The sequence below is a fragment of the Propithecus coquereli genome, unplaced genomic scaffold, assembly GCF_000956105.1.
Source record: "Propithecus coquereli isolate 6110/MARCELLA unplaced genomic scaffold, Pcoq_1.0 Scaffold346, whole genome shotgun sequence".
Classification (NCBI taxonomy): domain Eukaryota; kingdom Metazoa; phylum Chordata; class Mammalia; order Primates; family Indriidae; genus Propithecus; species Propithecus coquereli.
The window spans coordinates 2236805-2260166 of NW_012149130.1; the positions used below are offsets into that span (position 1 = coordinate 2236805).

At 55.3% G+C, this 23362-nt stretch overlaps 1 protein-coding gene across 2 annotated transcripts in view; it reads right to left on the minus strand.

The window, feature by feature from the left end:
- CACNA1C (calcium channel, voltage-dependent, L type, alpha 1C subunit) overlaps positions 1–23362 on the minus strand; it is a 192356-nt gene that overhangs the window by 41227 nt on the left and 127767 nt on the right. The window contains exons 26-30 of one of the 2 annotated variants that reach the window (XM_012651032.1): positions 21148–21231; positions 8906–8938; positions 5665–5793; positions 3765–3830; positions 2476–2567 (exon numbers count right to left, since the gene is read on the minus strand). In XM_012651032.1, coding sequence (XP_012506486.1) covers positions 2476–2567; positions 3765–3830; positions 5665–5793; positions 8906–8938; positions 21148–21231 — 404 coding nt within the window. Of the gene's footprint in view, positions 1–2475; positions 2568–3764; positions 3831–5664; positions 5794–8905; positions 8939–21147; positions 21232–21817; positions 21902–23362 lie in introns of both variants that reach the window. The other variant, XM_012651031.1, reaches the window with a different exon arrangement.

Here is a 23362-nt window from a genome sequence, read left to right on the forward strand (position 1 = left end):
GGTTTTTATTCTTCATTCTGTCAATGTGGTGCATCCTATTTATGGATTTGTGTGTGTTGAACCATCCTTGCATCTGGGTTTAAATTCCAATCGATCATGGTGAATAATCCTTTTAATGTGCTGTTGAATTTGGTTTGCTAGTATTTTGTTGAGGAATTTTGCTTCTATGTTCACCATGGATACTGGTCTGTAATTTTTGTTTCTTGCAGTGCCTTGTCTGGCTTTGGTATCATGGTAATGCTGGCCTCATAAAATAAGTTGAAAAGTATTCCCTCCTTTTTATTGTTCTGGACTTTCCCCTCTTTGGAACTTCTAGGATATTTTCTTTATTTTTGGTATTCCAAAAAGTGATCGCGATGTGTTTAGTTAAGGGTCTTTTTGATTAACATATTCTGCACTTAGCAGGCCATTTCAATCTGAATGCTCATATCTTTATTTGAAATTTTATTTGATCATGTCTTTATTTCCTTCTCTCCATTCCTTCTGTTCTTTCTGTCTGGAATTTCTATTACACAGATGGGATCTTTCTAGTTATAAGTCTTAACTTTTATTTCATATTTTCTATTTCTTTGTCCTTTTGGCTCTATGAGAGAATCCCCTGCTTGATCTTTTGGCTCATTAGTTCACTCTTCAACTGTGTCCATTCTACTGTATTTCCCGTCTACTTTTTAAAAATATTTCAATGATTGTATTTTTCCCCAAGTTCATGCTTTACTTTGCTCTTTTTAATAATGGCTGCTCCACTTCCTTCTCCTCCTTCTAATTTAACGGATGTGTTATCTTCTCCAATCCTCCTAAATATAGGAATTATATTTATTTTCAAATCCTTTGGCTCTATATATTCTTTTTCCTCCTCAGGTGTTCATTCATCTGTTAGTTGAGTGTGGTGCCACTCTTTCTTGATGTTGGTTTTCCCCAAATACTTTGGGATTCTTGTTGATTATTCTTTGTGATCGAGAACCTAGTTCACATCTTGGTGGATCAAGTTCTTGTCACAGAAGCCTCTCTGGGGATCACAGGAGAAAGATAAGGTGTGCTGCCGGGGGGGCTGGGCAGGTAGCTTCTCTCTGAGGTGGGTTCCCTGGGGGGCCCTGCTCTGCCTCTCAGACCTCAAGAGCCCAGGGGTGTGATGCCAACCACTGCTTTCAGCTTGTGAGCATTCACAAATGCTCTCCAAGTGCAAGTCTCTGAGAAGCCAGCCTGGCTGTGGCCCCAGGCCTCTCCTGTGCCTTGTATCTATTGATGCTGAGCTCAGAGAGCCCCTGGGCTGCTCTCACATCCTTCATGGTCCTCACTCATTCTCTTTAGTGGTCGTGTGCTTTTCTCAGGTCTTGTTCCTTTGTCAATCAAATCCCAACTGCTCTCTCCCATCTAGGAATTCCTCGACATTTGTGGTTGTCCAATAGCATTCTTTCATGCTTTTTCCCCTAGCACTGCTACAAATTTATTCTTTTAAAGAGTATCTTCTTCCATTAAGGACTTTAGGAAAGGAGGGAAGATAGACCTTCGTGTTCAGTCTGATATCTGTGTCCAACTCCCATATTCGAATGTGGCACAGGCCTAAGTGTTGTTAAATAGCTGCTTACAATGGCCCTGGGTTCTGATAGTTTATTATCTGAGGGAGGGAGCCTGCCATTTCTATATATTTTGAGCAAATGATGATACTTGGGTTTGGGGATGGGGGAAGGGTTCTGTAGAACATGGTGAAGGTGGTGCTATCAGACAGAGAGTCCCTGGACCCCTGGAAAGGGACTCGCTGAAGAAGAAAGGGCTCGCTGCTTCTTCTAGCACCACAGTACGTAAAATATATGAGCTGGAACAGACTCGAGAAGTCCTGTGGTCAAGGGATAAGATAAGTAGCTGTCATCTATCATCTACCAGCCCTGGACTAGATGTGGGTCCCAGAGCTCAAGGCTGTGATGAGCAGGAAGGTGAGAAGGACGAAGTCTGAGGCAGACCCAGAGGGTCACCACGAGCCACAGGAGAAGGGAGAGGCAGGCTGGGCCTGCTCACTCAGGGGCAGGCATGAGACACACCCTCTTCCCCAGTCACACATGAGGCCGGCGGCTTAAATGAGGATGAAGCTCACTGCATGTGGACACAGCCCCCGACAGAGCAAACAGCACAGACACTCGCAGAGTGATCACTGAGGCTCACAGCAGTTAGACGTCTTGCTCAAGGTCATAAAGTCAGCATGTCGCCAGCTTGGCTTTGAGCCTGTTCGGATTCCAAACCGGGATGCTTTTAGTACGTGACTTTGGGTGGTCAGCAGCAGGGTCAGTGTACAGTGGGCTGCTCCGTGGAAAGTTATCATAAACAACAATGAAACGAATGGCTCTGTAGTCCGGGAGAAGAGAGCTACATGCATCTCCTCCCTTCTCACCCGCCTGGAGACAGTTCCCCCTCATTCTGCACCAGGCCACCAGGCAGCACCACGCGGGTGTGTGCGTGTGCACCTGTGTCCTCGAGACCCACCTGAAGAGGAGCAGCACAGCCTGGGGGAAGGTCTGAAAGTTGTTGTTCCGGTTGATCTCTGTGGTGTCATTCAGGGCAATTTTTCCAAACACCTAGCAGAGGGAAGGAGGAAGTATTCAGTGACCTGTGGACAGAGGGGGTCCTAATTTCCCACCATCATTCACTGGTCACTCGGGGACTGGCTGGCCTATAAGCTGGACAGAGTTACCCGATGTGATCTGGCAGGCCCCTGCTGCCCCACGCAGCCTGACCCCAGCCCCCACACTGGACAAGTGCCCACAGCCCTCAGCAAGGGTCCCCGTGGCCTGGTGGGAGCCGAGGCTGAGAGCCGGTGCACGCAGAGACCTGGGCCTGCTTCAGTGCAGGGACACGGTGCTCTGGCCTTTTCTTTGTCATTTCAGCTCCCTATGCCCAAGCGCTGCTCCAAATTTAGTCCTTGCACTTTGCAGTGATACACAGTGAGAGATCTGGGGCTTGGGCAAACTTAATTCATCCCGGAAATCAGAAGCCTCCTTTTTTCCCCTGGCCTTTTAAAGCTATGCTTATCTTAGAAACTGCTACCTTTAATCGGGCGTCATGGTGGCTCTCGTATTTCAATAGACTTTTGCTTATGAACCTTTGGGTCTCTCCTCAATGAGCAGGCAGGGGACATTACTCAAGGAGCTGCTGAGGAAGAGCTCCAGGCGAGTGTGTCTGCCAAGGCTGACCTTGGGACCCCAGCCAGGGCCGGAGGAGAGGCTGGAGGGCTGCGGGTGTGGGGAGAAGGCGCGGTGGGCACTAGGGGGGCCCGGGAACCTGCTGCCCGCTTGATGGGGCACAGTCTGCATTTGTTCGTTACTTCCTTTCTTCCTTCCTTCCTTCTCTCCTTCCTTCTTCCTCCCCACAGCCCCCTCTCAGTCCCTAGCTTCTTCTGAATGACACTGGCTGGGGGCTGTTCTCAGGCCACTGAGGCCTGGACAAAGAGGGGACGCTGGTCAGACACACCTTGTTGCCACTGCCACTGTCTGTCCTGAGGGCTGCTGCATAATCCTCCTGCGTCTTTCCTCCACCAAGAGGAGAGCCCCGGTCTGGGGCCTGGGGAGGGAAGGCCTCTGGGCTGGGCTTGGCCACCCCTCTGCTAGCTAGGGGATGTCCCTTTGGGGTACGGTCTAATTCCCGCGACCCTTTGGGCCTCGGAAGATGGAAGAGGAGGGAGAGGGACAGTCAGGAACAAGAGGAAGAAGCCAGGGAGGAGGGTGGCGGGAACGCAGTGTGGAAACCGGAACCGGTGCGGGGAGAGCCCCTCCTACCTGCATCCCGATCACGGCGTAGATGAAGAACAGCATCACGATCAGCAGCGCCACGTAGGGCAGGGCCTGGAAGGAAGTGTGCGGGGCTGCCGTGAGGCTGCCGTGTCCCCAGCTCTGCAGCCATCGGTGGCTGCTCGGCTGTGGGCGGGGGCACTTCCACGAGCCCCACAGAAGTACTGGGCACCTGGGAGAGGGCCTGAGAGGTGGGCGCTGGCTTCTCATTCTGGCTCGGTTTCGAACGCGGGCTGCAGAGTCACGGGCATGCTGTGATACTCAGCAAAACAAGCGCACAGGAGAGAACCTGCCACGCGGGGGTCTGGACACGCAAGGAGAAAGCCATGGAAGATGCCACCAAGCTGACAGGGGGCCCGGGGGAGGCAGGCGACACCTTTTCTTTACAGGCCTTAGTCTTGCTCCACTAGTTGTAGTGAGCAGGGGTTGCTATTGTAATTAAAACATTTAACAAGGGAACATTTAAAAGAAAGATCATGGGCTCAAATTCTAGTTATTCCACTTTTTAGCTACAGAAGCATATTACTTAATGTCACTGAGCTGCCTCAGTTTCCTCATCTGAAAAATGAGAATAATAGTTTATCCTCAGGGGAGAATCATTTAAACTTCACTTAAATCATTTAAACTCCACAAGAGTTTAAGATTTAAGGGCAACACCTTGCAGAGGTGGGTTCCATACATTTTATTCACTCCACGTATCATCTGCCAGGCAGCTCAGACGACTTAATTTCCCAGGTTGGGCCACTTCCGCCGCGGCCGCGGGGAGGGGAGGCGGTGCCAGCCGCCGCCGCCAGATGGCGCTGCGGGACCACCCGGAACTCCCGCCCCGCGCGGCCTCGCAGCCGCCCCGGCCGGGAAACGGGGGCAGGGCGCGTGCGGCGGGGCCTGCATGGCCGCTCCCGTTAGTGCCTGTGATTCCGACTCTCCAGAGCCCCCGGCTGAGCAGGGCGCGGGCAGGGGAGTCAGCCTGCGCCCCCTCTGGGGAGGGCTGGCCGTTAGGAGCAGCCAGGCCTCGCCCCCCGGCTGCTGGCCGGGTGGAGTCCCGGGCAGGAGGCTGCCTGGAGGGCTGTGCCTGCGGGACGGGACTCCAAGCAGGGCAGGTGCGCAGGGCAGAGCACCATTCCCCTGGGGCACACCTGCAGCGGAGCCCGGCCGCACGCCCCGGCCTGAGGCCAGCTGGCCAGGGCAGGGAACACGAAAGGCCACTCGTCCCTGCTGGTTTTGGGAGGTCTGGGAGTGGCACCTCCAGGGGCACCCGGCCCGGGAAGCGAGACACCGGATCTAGGCGTTTCTACACTCATCTCCTAGGAATTCAAGGGACTGGCAGCTTTGCTTCTCTTTAACTTCAAACTTACATAACATTCCTCAGAGCTGGCCGGGGGCGAGCACTGTTCGGTTTTTACAGGTGGAAGCGATGGCCGAGAAAAGGGAATTAATCACGTGGCGCAGCAGCGCTGTGCCCACAGGAGGGGACCGCTCTCCTGGAGTGGAGGGACACCAGGAGCCCGGAGTTGGGCTAAGGACATAAACAGGTGCGGTCAGCAGCTGCTGAAATGCCCGTGGGGGGGAAATTGGAGGGGACCACAGTGGTTACCAGATTGTCCAGTACATTCTTGCAGAAAAATACGAAAACGAGAGCAGACAGACCCGTTCAGCGGCCCCTCCCTCCCGCCCTAACTGTCCCACCCAACCCTGGGGAAATCGGGGCTTCCAGGACCTGCGCAGTGTTCCGTGGGACCCTCTCACCCAGCCCCGAGGGAGGGCCGTGCGCAGCAGAGGAAGGAGCAGCCCGCGCTGCGCCCAGGTGGGGCGCCCTCCTCCCCGCCGCTCTGTCCCGGGGGCCCAGGGGGCAGCCGGGGAGCTGTGGGGGTCCCTCCCCTCAGGCTACCTGGAAGGACTTGATGAAGGTCCACAGCAGGGTCCGGATGCCCTCCCCGCGGCTCAGCAGCTTCACCAGGCGCATGACCCGGAAGAGGCGGAAGAAGGTGATGGAGATGCGGGAGTTTTCCTCTGCGTTCTGGAACCCATCGGCAACAGGAGGTGCAGTTAGCACCGCCAGAGAGGGGTGGGGCGGGAGGGGTGGGCCTGCTCAGAGAAACAGCCCTCAGCGCGGGAGGCAGGGAGGGGCTCGCTGCACTAGATCCGTCCCTGCCCACGAGGAGGGCAGCCGTCCACACCCAGCCTGGTGGTCTCCGCTGAGCCAAGCTGTGCCCAGGCCCCTGAGCTGCCCGAGGCCCGGTTTTTCCAGTCCCCCCTCCTCCCCTTCATTCCTAATTCTTAGTGCCCTGGATGGGCAACAGAAGATTCCATGAGGAACGACCATATATGATTTGGAATCTTCTAGGCCCAGAGACAGCTGCCCTTGGAGCCCTTGCCTCTGCCATGGTGTGGCGGAAGCAGCCCCCACCTCCCTCCTGTCTGGTGTGGCTGAGGGTCCTGCGTCCTGAGTGGGACCTGGCTCTCTGCAAAGAGGCTGGCTGGGGGTGGCCTCTCTCCTGGCCCCAGGTGTGCTCGCACGGGGGGTCCCAGTGGGCGGGGCGGGCTGCCCACGGAGGGGTCTCACGCCCTGGCTGCTCGGGACTCCAGCATGTCTTGAGTCACCTCCTTCTACTTCCCACAGCCCCTGTCCGGAAGGGACTCCAAGGAGGGCCGGGGAGGGTGCGCTCGGTGCCGGGGAGGGTCTGCAGCCCTTGCTCTGGCACTGTCGTTCCTCCTCCCCCCGCCCTGGGGCCTCCAGGAGGCTCCAGCCCGCTCCAGGCTGCACAAGACCCTGGAAGGGGTGGGGGAAGGGGACAGGTGAAGGGAAGAGAGGCCGTCCTAGACAAGTCCGGGCCCTGATACCTGAGCACCCAGGGGTCCTGCTCAGGGCAGGCCGTCTCCCTCAGTGAGCCCCGTGGGGGTGGAACGGAGGCCGGTGCCAGCTGAGTGGACTGTGATGCTCAGGCTGCCACGGCTGCCGTGGCGGAGCCTGGGCGCTTGGACGCGTGCCTGGCCAGGGCTCGGGGGCGGGACAGGCTGCCCTGTCACCCTCTGCCTCCAGGCCTGAGAACAACATGACCCACTGCCCCCTTGACCCCTCTCCTGCCCACGCCTGCCTGGCAGGGGCTAACCCACCAGCCACCACCCCCGGGCTAGTGCAGCTTACCCAGCCCTGCCGGCACCAGGAGAGAACGGACCCTTGCAGCTTCCTGTTACTGTTCCATCCACTGGGGCCATCGGGGCCCTCCCTGCTCCTCGCGTCAATTCTCCTCTTGCCTTATTTTTCGTTATTTCCAGGTCAGACCCTCCCTGGAAACATCCATGCCTCGTTTACGCCCCCTGGAAACCCCACTAGCACTAAAGCCCCAGGGGCTCCCACAGGCCCTTCCACTCTAACGCGATGGCCTGCCACGGTCGTCATAGCCCTCTGCAAATTTCCCACATCACATTAAGGATAGAGGCTTTAGCCAGTGGAGTCCTTGGGGGGTCTAACAGGAAAGGGCCGGCTGTGGCTTCAGCGGGCATCATCCCCCCATGTGCAGGGTGGGAGCCTGAGGGACGCAGGGAAGTGCAGAGGCAGCGTTTCCACATCAGCGTGCCTGCCCTGCACGGAAACCGAGCCTTGGTTCCTCTGAGGGCTCCCAAGGCAGGGGGCAGACTGGTGGTGTCGGGGCCTGCTCCTGGGTGCCTGGGGCTGGGTCTTGAGCAGCCCTGCCCTGCCTCCTGGCCCTGCCTGGAGTCCCTGAGGCCCTTAACCTCTGCATTTCTATCCCATTTCTGCTGGAGACTATTTTCATTCCTTAAAAGGAGGCCGTCTTCCCCCAGACGCAGATGCAGGGGTGGCTTGGGGTTTTCTAACTCAGCTGTCAGTTCCGCCATGTTCCGGCAAGGAGAAAAGAGGAGAAAGAACAAGCTTAAGTGGGGAACTTCAGCTGTGAGTGTCAAGAATTTGAGAAGCTAGTGCCACAGGGGCCCCTGGATCCGCTGAGTTAAAAAACAAAACAAAACAAACAAAAAAACCCCGTGCACACCCAAATCCAAGCGTGCAGTCTGAACTTCACTTTGCTGTTCAGAACCCTCCGCAGATGCTGGTTTCCTAATGCTGCTCGCGAAGGGGAATAAACACGTTGCCATTTGGACACTAATTTCCTCTAATAAACACAATGACAATGCAGAGCAGCAGCAGATCCAAAGGGCTGCGGCTGGGCTGTGACGCAGGGCAGAGCACCCCCGCGGCAGCCTTTAGGCCAGGGTGGGGCGGGCTGCCTCGGGGAATACCACCAACCCGTCCAATCTCGCCTCCACCCTGCTGAATTCTGGGATGCAGGGAATCAACCCACTGGTCCTTTTAAAGACTCGCACTTAACGCAGTTTGAAATGTGTGACCACAGCCTTTTGGAGGAGGCTGTTCCAAGGAGACTTCAAGGTCACACTGAGTGGCATCCGTTGAGCCAAAGCGAATCATAGGCTCCTACACCAGGAGCGGCCCAATCAACCGAACTTGTTTTTCTGCTTCCAGCCTGCTTCAGAAAAGCGGCTATTGTCTAATTTTAAGGAACTTCAGGAATTTAGAAAAATGCAAGGGGCAACATGGTTGGAGTGCCTGGAAATTCAACCACGCTCTCCGTACCAAAGCCCAGCTTAAGCCTTTTAGGTGGCCTTACGCTCCGAGAACGGGGAGGCTGGCGGCTACGGACACCGGTTAGTAGGAAGCCGTCGTCTGCCCTCCTGTCTCCTGGCTCGATCACTTCTCTCTTCCCTCCTTTCCCTGGAGGCCCCTACCACGGTCGTCATAGCCCTCTGCAGATTTCCCACATCAGATTAAGGATAGAGGCTTTAGCCAGTGGAGTCCTTGGGGTGTCTAACAGGAAAGGGCCCTAGGGTCCGATTCTCTCCCAGTGGTTTGTCGGGTAGTCAAGGTCGCGGTGAATCACCACCCGAAGGGAAGCCCGGGGAGGTGCAAGAACACCACTGCACACACAGTGCCTGCACACGAGACCGGGACGGCAGGCAAGGCACACGACAGACACGGCGGCCGCATGCAACGAGAGCCAGGCGGGCTCCGGGACACTCTGGAGGTTGGGGCCGGGAGAGTGGGGTGCTCGAGGGGGTCGCAGAAGCTGGGAGTGTGGTTGGGGGTTCGGTCTTACCATAGAGGGAGAGCATTGGGTATGTTCAGCTGGCTTTAAAGAAAGGCAGATAGAGGTAAGCTGTAGTGAGTCCCCGCCAAGATGCCTGCTATTCTAGTCTCGGCTAACACGGGAGCAACACGGCGGCAGGAGAGGGCAAAAGCAAACGAGTGAAAGGAACACAGAAGCTTGGGCCTGGCAGGTGCTGGGGCGTCCTGGGAGTGTGGGCTCCGTGTCACTGGGTCCCACATCCAACAAGAAGCCACAGACATTTTCCTGCCTGTGCCGTCCTGGGCACAAATTCAGTAGCTCGCACCTACTGCAGATGAGCAGAGGAGGTGCTCAAGATTTTGTAGATGGAAGCTTTGGTTTTGTTTTTTTAAATTAGCCTAAGATAACCCTGAGGGCCTGCACTTCATGCCCTTTAGCGTCCCCAGGAAGGGCCAGCTGAAGGACAGAGGCCTTGCTGGCCCAGGCCTGTCCTTGCCCGCACATACTCAAGCAAAGCAGCCCAAGGGCAACGGCCTCTCAGGGTTAGGGGAAGACCGAGGACCTCAGGAGGTGGCCTCGACCCCTCCGCACGGGGCTGGTTGTCACAGCGGAGGTGCAGGTAGGAGGTGGTCTAGCTCAGCTAGTCTGTGGTGTGGGGGAGCCGTGGCCACGGGCATGGAATAATGAGTCCTGGATTGTTTCTGAGGCCTGAAAGCTCTGCACACAGTTTAGAATGTTATTAGCACCCCAGGGAGCTGTTCTCACGGGGCTGACTGCTGAACTCATTTTGGTGTAAGAGCCAAGAAATGGGCCGCAGGTGAGCGTCCCAGGCCCACTCTCCCCCGGGGCCCTGAGCCTGTGTCCGGGAAGGTGCCCCTGCTCCTTGGGCTCAGCCGCGGACTGATCTGGACTGTCTCAGTTGTTAACTCTTCCTGCAAACTCGTGACTTGGCTTTTACCCTCCATTTTCAGATGTTGCTCTTATGGTTTCTGTTTTTAAGGTACAAACAAGAAAAACATGTAACGGACTTTTTGAAGGATGGAAATGTGCACAACTAGACATTTGCCTGCAGCCTGAAATACTTCTCTGGCAAAAGATTTCTCAGCAAATTCTTTTCTTTTTTCCCATGGCAAGTTGGTAGGATGTCCTTCGGGGAATGGTGGAGATGTGGGTTAAGGTGAGGGAAGAGGAAAAAAGGGACACTTCTCTAGCCATTCACAGAACATTCTAGATCTAGATCTCTAAGTCTCAGTTTCTGCTTCATGAGGCTTACCAGGTTGCCAGGTCAATCCACATGCCTGGAGGGTGTGGGGTTGCTAGGATTTGGCTATTGGGGCAAGATCGAACACAGAAATGAACATAGACACAGACACAGACAGACACACACACACACACACACACACACACACACGCACATGCACACATGGGAAATTTCTTGTCAAAGCACCAAAACCTCTTTTCTGCTGGCATGTGACAGTTGCCCAGCATATCCTTGGCATCTTCCTGTCCCCACCCCCCAGGCTGGTCCAGTGCTTGGGCTCCTGTGTCAATGGATAAGGAGTTCTGTGTTTCTCGGTGTCAGCGGGGCATGGGAGGGCAGAGGGAGGCCGTCTACACCGTGGAGAATGCCAGGGCACTGGGCAGGGTTCCCAGGACGCTTGGCCATTGCTGTCCTCTTGGGTCCACCCCAAAAACCGTCACAGCTGCCCATGACTTCTAAGAACTCTGGGCAAACGTCTGAAGGTCTTCTGGGTCAATCCCATCTTGAATAGGACCCAAAGGGAGACATTTCTGAGAACCGACCTGGGCTTACCTGGCCTGACTGAACCGACCTCTAGCCATTTAAAAAATTGAACTATTTCTTTCATTTCACTTAAACATTCAGGATTTTGAAACATTTATCTTAACTGTCTTTTGTTGCTTTTTATCCTTTTATAGCTCCCATTTAAGATCTCATCTCTTTAAATGATATTTTACTTCAAGATCTAGCATTAGGTCTGTTCTAATGATCTGGATAATGTTTTATGGCTTTAACAGTGTGTATTAGTCGAATACTCCTTATGGCACGTCTCCGTCGGGGGCAGCTGTGAGGGCAGTGGGGAGCGAGCGTGGTGGGGGCTCTCTGGCCCAGGCAATGACAGTTCTCACAGACCCTCACTTTAGAAAAGTCTAGAGACTCAGATCAGCTTTTTCCTGAGCCTCAAGCCGTGCTGCCCAGCGAGAGCTGAGGACTCGCCGCGGCCGCGCTGCCTCTGACGCGGGGAGCCTGTTCTCACGCCAGGAGCTGAGCTTACCCGATCCCTGGTCTCGAAAATGAATAACCGTCCGCAATAACACCATAAAGCCATCCCCGAGCGGTCTCTCTCTGGGGACAGCGGAAGGAGCCTGAGACACGCCTGCCCTCAGAGCAGCCGTGGTCCACTGATGCACTGGACGGGCCCCAGGTGGCCCCACAGAGCCGTCTGAGTCTTCGTGCCCTCCCAGCTGCAAGCAAACCCCTGTGAGCGGGGCATCTGCGTGTCCCAGGCTCAGCACCTTTAGCCCAGAGACACGTCTATGTTGTTTGTTACTCTCGTTAAATACCTACCTTGAGAGACCACCTAGCATCGACCTACCTACTTTTGGATCTAAATTCAGAGTTACTTGGAAGTAACTCTTGGAAGTAAGAGTAGCCTGGAATACCTGGGGGCTTGATCTCTGACCTTTTCCCAGATTTGACCCCAGTTCCCTTGAGTTAGTTCACAGTTTCCCCATCTGTGGTCTTCCTGGGGGAGAAAGGGGTCATAGGGTTCCCTGAAGACTTCCCTCGCCAGCCTTGGAGACCCTGAATTCTCCTTCTGCAGGAGCCAACAGAGCCACTTACCTACCCTGAAGGCTCTGGCTGACTTTTAGGCTGCACAGTCTCCACTCGGAGTAGATTTTTGAGCAGCCAGTTCCTTCATCTTTGTTTTCGGATGATCTGGTAATTTTCAAGTATTTCATGATATTGGGGCAATTAATTTGTTCATGCAATTGATATACATGAAATGAGGTTATTATTCCGTCTCTGAGGCGGAGGCGGGGCATTTGCAGAAAGAGTCCTGGTTAGTGGTTCCAGATAACGGGCTAAGGGCAAATGCAAAGGAAAAGCCAGTCACCTTACTTCAATATGCCTATGCAGAGCACCTTGGCTTGGCAGAACTGGCAGCGACGACCGGAGTGGCACTGGGCAGACGGTGAGAGATCTCTGGGAAACTTTCTGAGTTAAGCTGAGGTCAAATTAGAGCTATCGCCTCAATGGCTGACGTCTTTGTTTCTGGAGTGGACTCACTAAGCATTCCTTTTCACTGGGGTACTCTCTAGACCACGTTTAGGATGCTGAGGGATGAAACCCGGGGAGTGACAGAGTCCAGCAGAGAGTGGATCCTCCCAGGTGAAGGGTTCCCAGAAGGAGGACGGTGCAGGAGTCAGCAGCATGTGTTTGCCAATTGTCACATCGCACTGTCTCTCTGGAGAACTGAAAGGTAGTGGGAAAGCAGCTCTCCACCATATAAAAAAGGTTTTTAGGCCGGGCGTGGTGGCTCATGCCTGAATCTTAGCACTCTGGGAGGCCGAGGCGGGCGGATCGTTTGAGCTCAGGAGTTCAAGACCAGCCTGAGCAAGAGCGAGACCCCATCTCTGCTAAAAATAGAAAAATTAGCCTGGTGCAGTGGTGCATGCCTGTAGTCCCAGCTACTTGGGAGGCTGAGGCAGGAGGATTGCTGGAGCTCAGGAGTTCGAGGTTGCAGTGAGCTAAGATGACACCACTGCACTCTAGCCAGGGTGACACAGCAAGACTCTGTCTCAAAAAATAAAAAAGGTTTTTAAAAATTATTTTTCTAAAGCACAATCAAGGGAAAGGATTACTAAGAATTTAGGGGCCAGGCAGTAGATATCTAGATTGGAACATCCAACCAAGTTGTCTTCCAGGATATTCTCTCGAGGCCAGGTGGGTGGAGAGCCGTGGCAGCGTTCTCCTTGACATGGCGACTTGGAAGGAGCAGATGACCTTCCACTTTCCTCCAGGGAAGGCTGGCCCTTGGCCCTGCAGAAAAGGACTGCCCAGTACCCATGGCTGCCACAGACAATGCTGTCGCCTCAGGGGCCCTGAGATTCCGCATTCCCCTCAAACAGGCATCAAAAGCAACGTCATGGGAGTACGTGAGTCTTTCACTGGTTGCCCTGCTACACAACTCTTGCTGTGTTTTTAAAAAAAATCTGTTGTCTAGGACTGAGAGGGGTGGCCAAGTAATAGATCTCTTTTCAAAGCACCTGCAGGTCCAGGCCCAGCTGGCACCCTCGTCCTGCCCAGGCCCTACTTCTCTGCCCTTATTGTCACCAACCTCATCCCGATTTGATTTGCAGGACAGTGTCACTGGTTCTGCTGGGAGAGAGCCAAGCGGTGGTGGGAGACTGGGGGTGGGGCTTTGTTGGTGAGACCCCAGAGGTAACCGAGGTCGGGAGGACAGTTATCAGGCTGGCGCACAGAGAGAACTGGGAACGGCAGGGGTCAGGGGCTTCTGGAGCCAACATGCCCGGGAGCCAGCTAGTGTGGGTTAAGGGTGTGTGGGGGGAGAGGGGTCCTCGTTATCCCTTAATCTCCTCTTTCTTCCAGGAGACACACACATCTCAGGAACAACAGTGTGCCCTAGTGCTGCGGACTTGTCGGGAGGTGCTGAATCTTGGAGCCACCAGGGATGGCGGCAGGGCAAGGGGGCCCGAGGAGGCCAGAGCACACGTGCTTTAAACTGGGAGTCTCACGGAGCTGAATGGAGAGGCTGCTTGCTCAGAGAGAGGCAAGGTCTGAATAAGCACAAGTCAACCGGGATATACAGACTCAGGGCTAGCGAAGGAGGTACCCGCAGATGGAAGCGGTTTTCAAGCGGAATCCCCATCCTGGCTCCAGCGTGCGCCAGATGGGGTGATCTGTGGAGGGGCGCGCTGAGCGGAGCAAGATGTGGCAAAGGGCAGGACCCAGCAAGGGACACGCCAAAGACGGAAGGTGGGGAGTAGAGAGCGCAGCCCTGCCCCGCCACCTCCACGTGCCCTGAGTCGGAGACCACGGCTTCCGCCTGTCCTCGAAGTGAAATCCTAGCTACGAGGGGAAGAGCTGGGCTTACGTTTTTGGAGTCACGGGCACAGAGTTGAAATGCCCCTTCAGAACTCCTTTTGAGGGGTCTTGGCCCCAAGGGGACCGCTGGAGAGGCACAGAGCGCGGCGTCTGCTGGTTCCCGGCTCCCTCCTGCTCTTGTCCTTTTGTGCCGCACTGCGGAGGGCTGAGGGCTGTGACCTGCGTGAGTCCCTGCACGGGGCCAGCTCCTGCAGCTGATGGGGCCTGAGCCTCGGGAGTCCCTGTTGCTCCTCTACAGCCCCAGGCTCCCAGGTGCCGTTACCCGCCAGAAACACACGCTAAACAAGACTGATTACAAAATTGCCAGGGTAGTTTTACCTTTCCCCAGGAAGGACAGCCAGTGTCTAGACACTCAAACCAACCGACCAACCCGTGAAGAATAAAAGAATGAAATCGCCCTGTCAGCAAGTGCTAACAATATCAAAGAACTCCTTATGCTAGAGAGAGAGAGAGAGAGAGAGAGAGAGAGAAGGACAGAGAAGAAAGGGGGAGAGAGACAGCGAGGCTGAGGCAGGGATGGGCAAAGACTCAAAACAGAAAGAAACTAACACAGGACTCTCGGGCGGGAGCACTGAACACAAGTGAACCGGGGTCAGCAGAAGTGGCCGTTCTTTTCGAGGCACTGCGGGCATCTCTGAGCATGCCTGCGTCTCTTCATGACTAGCTCACGGAATCTTCTAGGTGCTTTCTCCTTAGAGCTTTCTGGTAAAGACCCTGACAGAGGCTTGCTGAGCCTGTAAGACCTAATGCATCCGACGCCGGACATGGGGTGTGCTGGGACAGCTTCCTCCCACGCTTTTAGTTAGGGGAAATGAGAGGGTTGTATGTGGGTCGACGAGATGAGAATAGGGAAGAAAAGGAAAGAGAATTAGAGGAACATAAAAAGTGACATGGTTTTGATGAGAAGGCAGAGGGCAAGGGGGACCTCACCGTGTCAGAGCTGCGTCTGGACATGGAGGGGACCTAATATAGCCAGATTAAGAACCCACATCAGGAGGTCCATGAAAAACCAGGTTCCCAAGGACCTTCTGGGTCAAGCCTGCAGGGTCCTTCTCCAGGCAACAGCTTGCCTGCACCAGGCCTGGCTCTGACCGGCCCTCGCAGCAAGCCTCGCCCTACAGAGCCCGGGGCACGGCTGACTTCAGACGCTGGTCCCCCTCTAGGCACGAGTGTGGCTCTGTGAACTCTCCCAGGGCCAGCTTTATTTCTGGGCACAGTAGCAGACTGCCTTGCAGAACAACCAGATGGGGAGGATGGGGAAGGACCTACGCAGTGTCCTCCCATTCGGGTCACGACGCTGACGTCTTACCTTAGATAACCGAACACTCAGCCCTCATGTTGAGCATTACCTTCTCTTTAAAGGTAAAATTATTTAGAAGGACAGCTTACCGAGTCGCCACCACCCTAGTGTGGGTTAACGTGTTGGAGTAACTTCACTTTGAAACAAGCCCCCCTGGTAGCCCCGGTTTCGCTCGCAGGGTGCAGGGCGTGGCTGGAAGTGGGAGCAGCTGGAAGGGAGCCCAGGGGCACAGGGGGCTCCAGCACCAGCAAACGGGCCGTAGGGAGACGCCAGGGTGAACCCTGCCCGCCCCACTGCCCTGAGACACCGTCTTGGTTTAATCTACCTGCCCTAGAACCAGCTCAGGCTGCACGGACCAAAGGCGCCCAGACGGCGTCTGGCAACAGCCCCCACTGAGGCTCCCACTAAGCACACGGATTGGGAGTCAGGGGCCAGGATTCGGTCAGCCCTGCTGTGAGAAGCTGCGAGAAGAAGCAAGTTGCTTCCTGCCTCGGCCGTCTGTGTCCTCCTCCGCGCAACCCGCACAGCCCCAGGCTTCCTCGCACGGCAGGTGCTCAGCGCACGTTTGAGCAGTAAGCGGGCCGGTGGGCTGGGTGGCCTCCAGAGGCACGTCTGCGCTAAGGCTCCAGCAGAACTGCTCCCTGAGCACCTCCCCCCATCACCACTCCGGGGCCCCACTCAGCCCTGCCTTTCTGGCGCCTGTCCGGGGGTGGCAGGGCTGGGGAGGGGCGGTTTTGCCTGTCGCCCACATCGGCACCGGGCCGCAGGACGCGGCGGGCTGAGCTCTGCCACCCAGCCCTGCGGGGTGAACTGCAGCGGGTGGCTCTCTGTGACTCAGGACCAACTGTCTCCCCTATCCTTCCAGGACCGAAGCCAGGGCAGGAGTCACGCTTGCTTTCCTGTTTTTCTGGGGAGCCAGGGAGGGACAGTTACTGAGGTGGTTTGTGCCTGTGAGTCTGCGGAGAAAAGCAAAGGTGCGGGGCCGGCGTCCCCACGTGGCTGTCCTGGGACACCCCCCTCCACCCGTCACTGTCACTGCCGCCTCCCTCACGTCCCTTCCTCTCTCCTGCCACAGCCGCCAGCAGGGCGAGGGCAGCGGAGCCCATGGGTCTGGTGCAGCGTGTTCCATGGGCGCGTCTCCAGGGCGGGCTGGCTCCCTGGGCCCAGCACCTAAACTGATTCTGATTTGTGATCTTAGGGACCAGTTTTTGATGCTACAGTAACTTTCACCAACAACCGCAAGTTTTCCCTCAGCAAAATATAACTTAGACCCAAGCACTGCAGAAGCCCAGAAGGCTTCCGCGGAGGGGCCTGACCCCGCACGCGGACCTCCCCGGGCTCACAGAGGAAGAGGCGCTTGGACCCAGAATGCGGCAGCGCAACACTGACGCAGGTTCAGCAAGCCACACCGGCGGGCCCAGAGGCCCCCCCCAAGTGAGCAGCGGCGTGAGGGGCCTGGCCCGTCTGGCTTTCCTGCCTCGCCTGGCGCCCTCCGGCTCTGGATACCATCTCTCTGCAGTGACCCCACGCCCAGGCCGCAGACCAGTGTGTCCAACTGTCCGCCTGACATCTCCAGTCCAAGGGCACCCGCCTGTGGTCTGCCCCGCGCATGCGGACGCCATCCTTCTGTGGAGCAGGCCAAACCTCACAGTCAGCCCGGACGCCCCCACATCCAGTCTGCCAGGAAATGCTGTTAGCTCTGCTTCCAAAATAGATGGAAGATCTGACCATTTCCCACCACTTTGCTCCGAGCTACCATCATCTCCCACCTGGGTCACTGCACTTGCCTTCCTAATGGCCTCTGGCATCTGCCCTTGATCCTGCCAATGGCCAGAGCAGCCCTTCAAAGGCCTGAGTCACGTCACACGAGACCCCTCCTCGAAGCCATCCCCTCAAAGTCCTCCCCTTCTAGCTCAGAGTGCAAGCCTTAACCCCGCTCGTTGCTCTCTGACCTGTCTCCGCTCCGCCCCCAGCGTGGGTGCCCAAGCCTTGCAGGCTGCCCTCCTGCCTTCCTTCGCAGCTTTGCTGTGTTCAGATGCCACCTCCTCAAGGAAGCCAATCTGGCTTAAGACAGCATCTGCCTTCACCTCTCCCTGGCACCCCTGAGCCCCCTTGCCTGGCACTGTTTTTCCTAAAGCCGCTATCATCTCCTGACACACTGTATGGTTTCCTTATTTTCCATACTTATTGCATTGCCTGTGTCTGTTGTCCCTCTCCAAGACGCAAGCCCATGAGGGCAGGGGCTTTTGTTTTGCCCACTGATGGGTCCCAGGTGCCTACACTGGTGCTCAACACCCAGAGGGGAGGCTACAGATGCTGTAGAAGGAATGAGGGTTCCGGGTGGGTGGGAACTGCATCCCTGCGGGGGCACCACAGCCTGGCAGAGGCAAGGAGAAAATGGGAGACGAGTCTGAGTGTGGGGAGGGTCTGGAGGACAGTTAGGATGAACACGACATTCGGAAAGGGGGATGGGAGTTGATTCCTGGAGGTTTAAAGGCATCAAAGATGATGGGTTACAGGTGAAAAGCCCTCACGGATTCCAGGGAGGCTTAAAGTGGGGATTCTTTCCAAATGGACATCTCCGGGGATATATGTCTTGGATGACAGTGTGGCTAGAAAAATCTGGGAAGGCCTGGAAGAAAATCAGGGGAAGAAAACCTTGGGAAGGAAACCCTAGAGCTGCCCATAAGTTGCTAATGAACCAAAGGAGAAGCACGTGGGTGGAGCCAGCTACTTCTGAGGCCGGGCATTATTCTCACGTCATCTGTCCCCACAGTGCTGGCTGCTGAGCGCGGGTCAGGACAGGACTGTGCTTTTGGAACAGGCCTGTTGAGGCTTCAGAGTTAGGGGCCGTGGTCGGTGAGCTTGTGCTTGCTTTGGTCTGGCCGTCCCTGCTCAGCGTGTCTAATCCTGTCTGGGAAGCAAAGGCTCTGACAGCGTCTGTGGGGTGTCAGTTATAATTAGACTAATGAAATGATCTTGCCTGGAGACTGGGCCTGTTACACCAGCAGGGGTTTTGGAAAGAATGCCATTTGCTTGGGTGCCACGGTCTCTCCCATTCCACAGTGCCTTAGAGTTTACATTCAGTTTTTAAATAGATGCTCTTATTTGAGCTTCAAGACACACCGCTGTAAATATCACATTCCTCTGACAGATAAAAAACCTAAGTCTCTGGGCATTTTGGTAGCACTCTGACAGGAAGCAGCAGCGAGACGCAGCAACTTGCCAGTTTTCTGACTTCAAGACCAGCTCTCTCTCCCTCTCTAAATGACTTTCCTGCCTCGGGTGATGTGGATGTTTGTTCTTTCTGTGCAGAAGCCATGAGTTGTGTGGGAGAGGGTGAAAAAGGAGTCCAGAAATAGGGCTCCAGTCTCTGGACACCTGCTCTTGCTCTCAGCCACATACACTGTTGCCATCTCATCCCAGACAGTCCTTGAGTGTGACTCCAAACCCACAGCCCTCGCTCTGGAGCAGGTGAGACGGGGGCGCTGGGAGGGGGAGAGGTCCAGCAGAACTCTCAGCGTGCCGACAAATCATTCTTATTTAGAAAATGAAGAAAACGCCCTACGGTTATTTAAAACATCAATTACAGAATGTCAGGTTGGAATAAATCCTGGCTGGTGGCAGCACGTGGTTAGATAGAGGGGAACTCTGGCCTAGAGCCAAGTGAATTGGCCACCCCAGGAGGCCGGCAGAGAAAGGTACTTGATCTCTCCCTCCTCACCTGCAGCAGCAGCAAAGCGGGGATGAGTTCTAGCCCGGCAGAGTCGCAGGGCAGTTAAGAGTTAAGCGAGATGAATGCAAAAGTGGACCGCAAATAGAAAGCCCTTACACAAATGTCAGGGCTGCTGGATGAGTTCGGGTTCCCTCTCTACCCTCAACAGAGCCACTTTTTCTGCAGAAATTTTATATGCTAAAAAATGTTGGTTTTGCGTTTTTTTTTAAACATGGATATTTTGGGAGAAAATGGCAGGTTGAGTGCTAGGGTGTCTTGCCAACAGGGAGAAGAACCCCAGAGAATTCCCTGGGACTGCAGTGGGGCCTCTCTGCTCCCAGAGGGACGGCTTGCTGTCACCTTCCAGTATTTCCCTGCCACAGGGCTCTGGGTCCCTCTGCACAGCTTTGCACACGGATCTGCACTGCAGTGTGTAAAGGAAGCCCCCTGAAGGCAGGGCCCACTGCTGCCATTGCTCTCCCCACAGTCGCCCTCTGTTCAGGGCACGCATGGCACAAGCTCTGAGCACGGAAGCGCTGACCTTCAAACACAGGGGCTGGGATGGCACCTGGGAGACGGCTTAGGGCTGGTCCAGCCTGCACAGCTGGGAGTCCACTCAGGATGGAGGGTTGGGGGGAGGCTCAGAGCATGGGTAGGATTCACTGGAAGAAGTCACAGGAGAGTGTACACACACACACACACACACACACACACACACGCACACACACCACGAGACAAAGACAACCCACAGCTGTCGGAGACAGCGGGGCAATCAAATCTGGAGCTATGGGGTGAGTAGGAAAGGGGTGCCCAGCAAGTGTAACCCCTCTTCCAAAATCCATCTGCTGGCGAGTGGCAGATAGGCTTCCAATGGGGGCAGGGAGCAGCAGGTAAGGTAACATGGCAGTCTGGCTGACTGGAGGGGAGGTCAGGGCACGGGGCCACAGGTAGGTGGTCAGGTGGTTTCAAACACTTAGATCGAAACTCTAAAGCGTCTGCTCCGTGTTATTCAAGGTTCAGTGCATCAAAGGTCTATGCAAACATTACCAAATCTCTTAATTAAGGAACAATAATGACAAAAAACTTAAACGACACATGTTAAAGACTAACCGCAGAGGGCTTGCCTATAGATAGAGAGAGGAGATTTAAACATGCCAAGTAACAGAAACATGTGCGGGGGCTGGTAGGGACTGTATCGGAGGGACTGCAGCTCTGGGAGGAGAGGGTGGCAGGAGGCCCTCAGAGCTGGGCTCTGTCTGGGGCCAGGGAGCCAGGACCGGGATGTGCAGGGGGTCAGGGGATGGGGTAGGGGTGGGAGTGGAGAACCAGGTGGTGTAGGGGGAGTGAGGGGATTACATGGAGCTGCTTCCACAGCACCTGGGAGGAAAGGTCCACCCAGAAGAGCTCTCACCACCTCCAGAGAAGAGGTGTACAAACAAAAGTCCAAACGTGACTAGTTTTGTTCTCTCTCATAGGAGCCTGCAGGGGCAGGGCTGCCCACATAGGCTGCTGAAGCTAAACTGAAACAGAGCCCATTCGACGTAAGAGAACGGGCGCCTCAGGCAAGGGTGGGCCATGGCTGACGATGTAGGCAAAGTCCTAGCCTTAGCTTGGGCGTGCCCCTTTGAAAGAGTTCTCTTCCAAGGTGCTGTGGGGACGGAGGGGCAGGGGGGAGAGGCAGCAGGCTGGAGGAGAAGGTGGGGTCAGAAGAGGTTTGGGTCCCTGCCCCAGCAGCTGCCCAGCGTGGGAAACATCCTGTGTTTTCTCACTCCACGATTCCCAGAGCTGCATCTGCCTATACAGTGTGAGTCATGCCACGCTGGTTGTAAAGGGAGAGAGAAAAGATGCAGCAATCAAAACTTAAAAGGAAAGGGAAGTCCTGATGCGTTCCAAAGTTAAAAAAAAAAAAAAGAATAAAAAATATTTGAAAATAAAGCAACAAGAAGAAAGTCCTTTAAACCAATTTAAACAAACAAACAAACAAACAAAAAGATGAAATCAAAATAAGGAGGTGGGAGGAGAAAATAAAATGAAGGAAAAAAACCGGGGAAAGACAAATGAATGTTAGAGCAGGCACGGACAGTTAGGTACAGACGCCATGTACTTACGTTTACCTCGGTGATTGCTATATCAACAATGCTACCCACAACAATCAAGGCGTCAAATGTATTCCATGCATCACAGAAATAGTGCTGCATGGGGCAGAGAAGCCGAGGAAGAGAGAGAGAGAAGAGGAAAAAAAAAAAAAACCAACAACAAAGGAGAAAAACAAAACAAAAGGGAAGAGGAAAAATGAAAAAAAAAAAGGCATGAAGAAAGGGAGAGAAGAGAAAAAAAATGAGAAAAGAAAGAGGTTACGTGGGCATTTTAAATACTCTCTTACCACTCTACATCTCTGGCGGCTCAAACCTGGGTGACCCGGCTTTCGCAGGGTGCGGAGGCCTGATAAAAGCTGGGTTAGTTCAGAGGTGGTGCGGGCTGGGCCCTGGGGCCGGGCAGCGCTGTCCCCGCACCGCACCGCCGCTGTCCCCGCTCAGCCCCTCGCCCGGGCCCAGCGCGGCTGGGCAGAGCTGGGACAAGTGGAAAAAAAGGAGGAGAAGCTCCCACTTTTTTTCCCCACAGGACGACGGCAGGTTCAATATAAGGCATGACTGGAGGCGGGTAAAAACAGGAAATTAAAAACAAAATGAAAGGAAGTAAAGAGAGAGTGAGAAAGAGAGAGGCGGGAGGCAGAGGAGGAAGGACGAGGTTTCCTGGGGAGGGCAGAGTAATACTCACATTAGTCTCACTGAGAATGACGTCAATTATGCTGCCAATTACGATGAGGAAGTCAAAAACATTCCAGGGATCACTAAAGTAACCCTACATAAGGGAGGGGCAGGCAGGACGGGGATTAAAAAGGAGTATTAGACAGGCAAGAACAGAGCAACGTCACTACCAGAACCACTGCCGGCACTCGGGGCTGCTGCTGGAGTTCTGGGAGCCCTCGCTGCGGCAGGAGCCGAGGGGGCGCTCGTCCGAGCCCCCTGCCGCCTCCCCGCGGCCACGCGGCCCTGTCCTACAGACCCGCCCGCCCGGCTCGCTCCTCCGCAGGGCAGGAGTGGGTGTCGGGGGGGAGGCGGTGCAAGCCGCCGGGCTCCCGTGCCAGCCCACGCTCAGCGTCCCCCACGCCCCTCGTCCTCTCCCGCCACAAGGGCCACGAGGGAGGGAACCCACATGTGTGACCCCTTAGAGGTGGGTGGGCTGCAGTCTTACAGGTGAGGCTGGGAACGGAAAAGGCCCGGAAAGCCACAGCAGCCAGTGTGGGCCAGCAGGGGGGCCAGGTTATCTGGCCCAGCCGGGACTCGTGTCAAGCTCAGAAATAAAGAAAAGGACCAAATCGTTAAAACGAGATCTGTCATCAGCTGGACTCTATGCAGCCCTGGTTCCTGCACCGGACCCGCCCAGACGTTTCCAGGGGCAGCTCTACCTGGTGACATCTTTGCTAATTGAAAGGGGACAGGGTCCAGGTCCGCTCATGGTCTGGGGATGTGGCTCTAGACAGTGCTCTCTGGGGTGTCCCCTAAGCACCCCCCAGGCTCCTATCCTGGCGCCATCACTCTGATGCAAGGTCCTGCTGAGATGCACATGCCACCCGCAGCAAGTGACGTCCTTGACGCCTTTCCCGAGGACAGGCTGGCCGGGTAGGCTGGTGGGGCGTGAGGATACTGGCTCCCTACAGGGGGATGAAGGCAGCGGTGCCGTGGAGGAGCGACTCTGGCACGAAAGCGGAAGACCAGTGTCCTGACTTCGCCACTTTATCACGTAGGCGGGCATTTTATTTGTTTTATACCAATGTGGAGAAGGGAAGAGATGAATGTTCTTGAAAAACTTAGTTGAAGTACTCGGACAACTGGTCAACCAAGGCATGGGTGGTCCCAGATGCCCGGTAGGGCCCCAGGAGGCCTGGACGGGTCTCTCCACACAGAGCACGGGCGTCTTGGCCTGGACCATGTCCTCTCTGGGAGGGGGGAGCCTAGACAGCCAAGTCTGTGGCCACGTGGGGCAACCACAGCTCAGGAAGCCCCAGGAACAGGACGGTCACATTTCCCACAGGTGGGGTGCAGGGGACCCAGTACTGAAGAGATTTGTCTTCTTTAAGAAAGGACATTTGCTCCTTGGTTTTTCAAGGAATGTTGTGCAAAGGGGACAAGCTGGGACTGGCCACTTTTGTTCAGCAGGACCAGCATTTTCCTGTTCTCTGGGCTTCCAGGAGACGGAATTCTAGAGGCTGGTGAGCGGGTATCAAAGCAGGAAGGGCCTCTCAGAGGGCCCCCGCTCTCT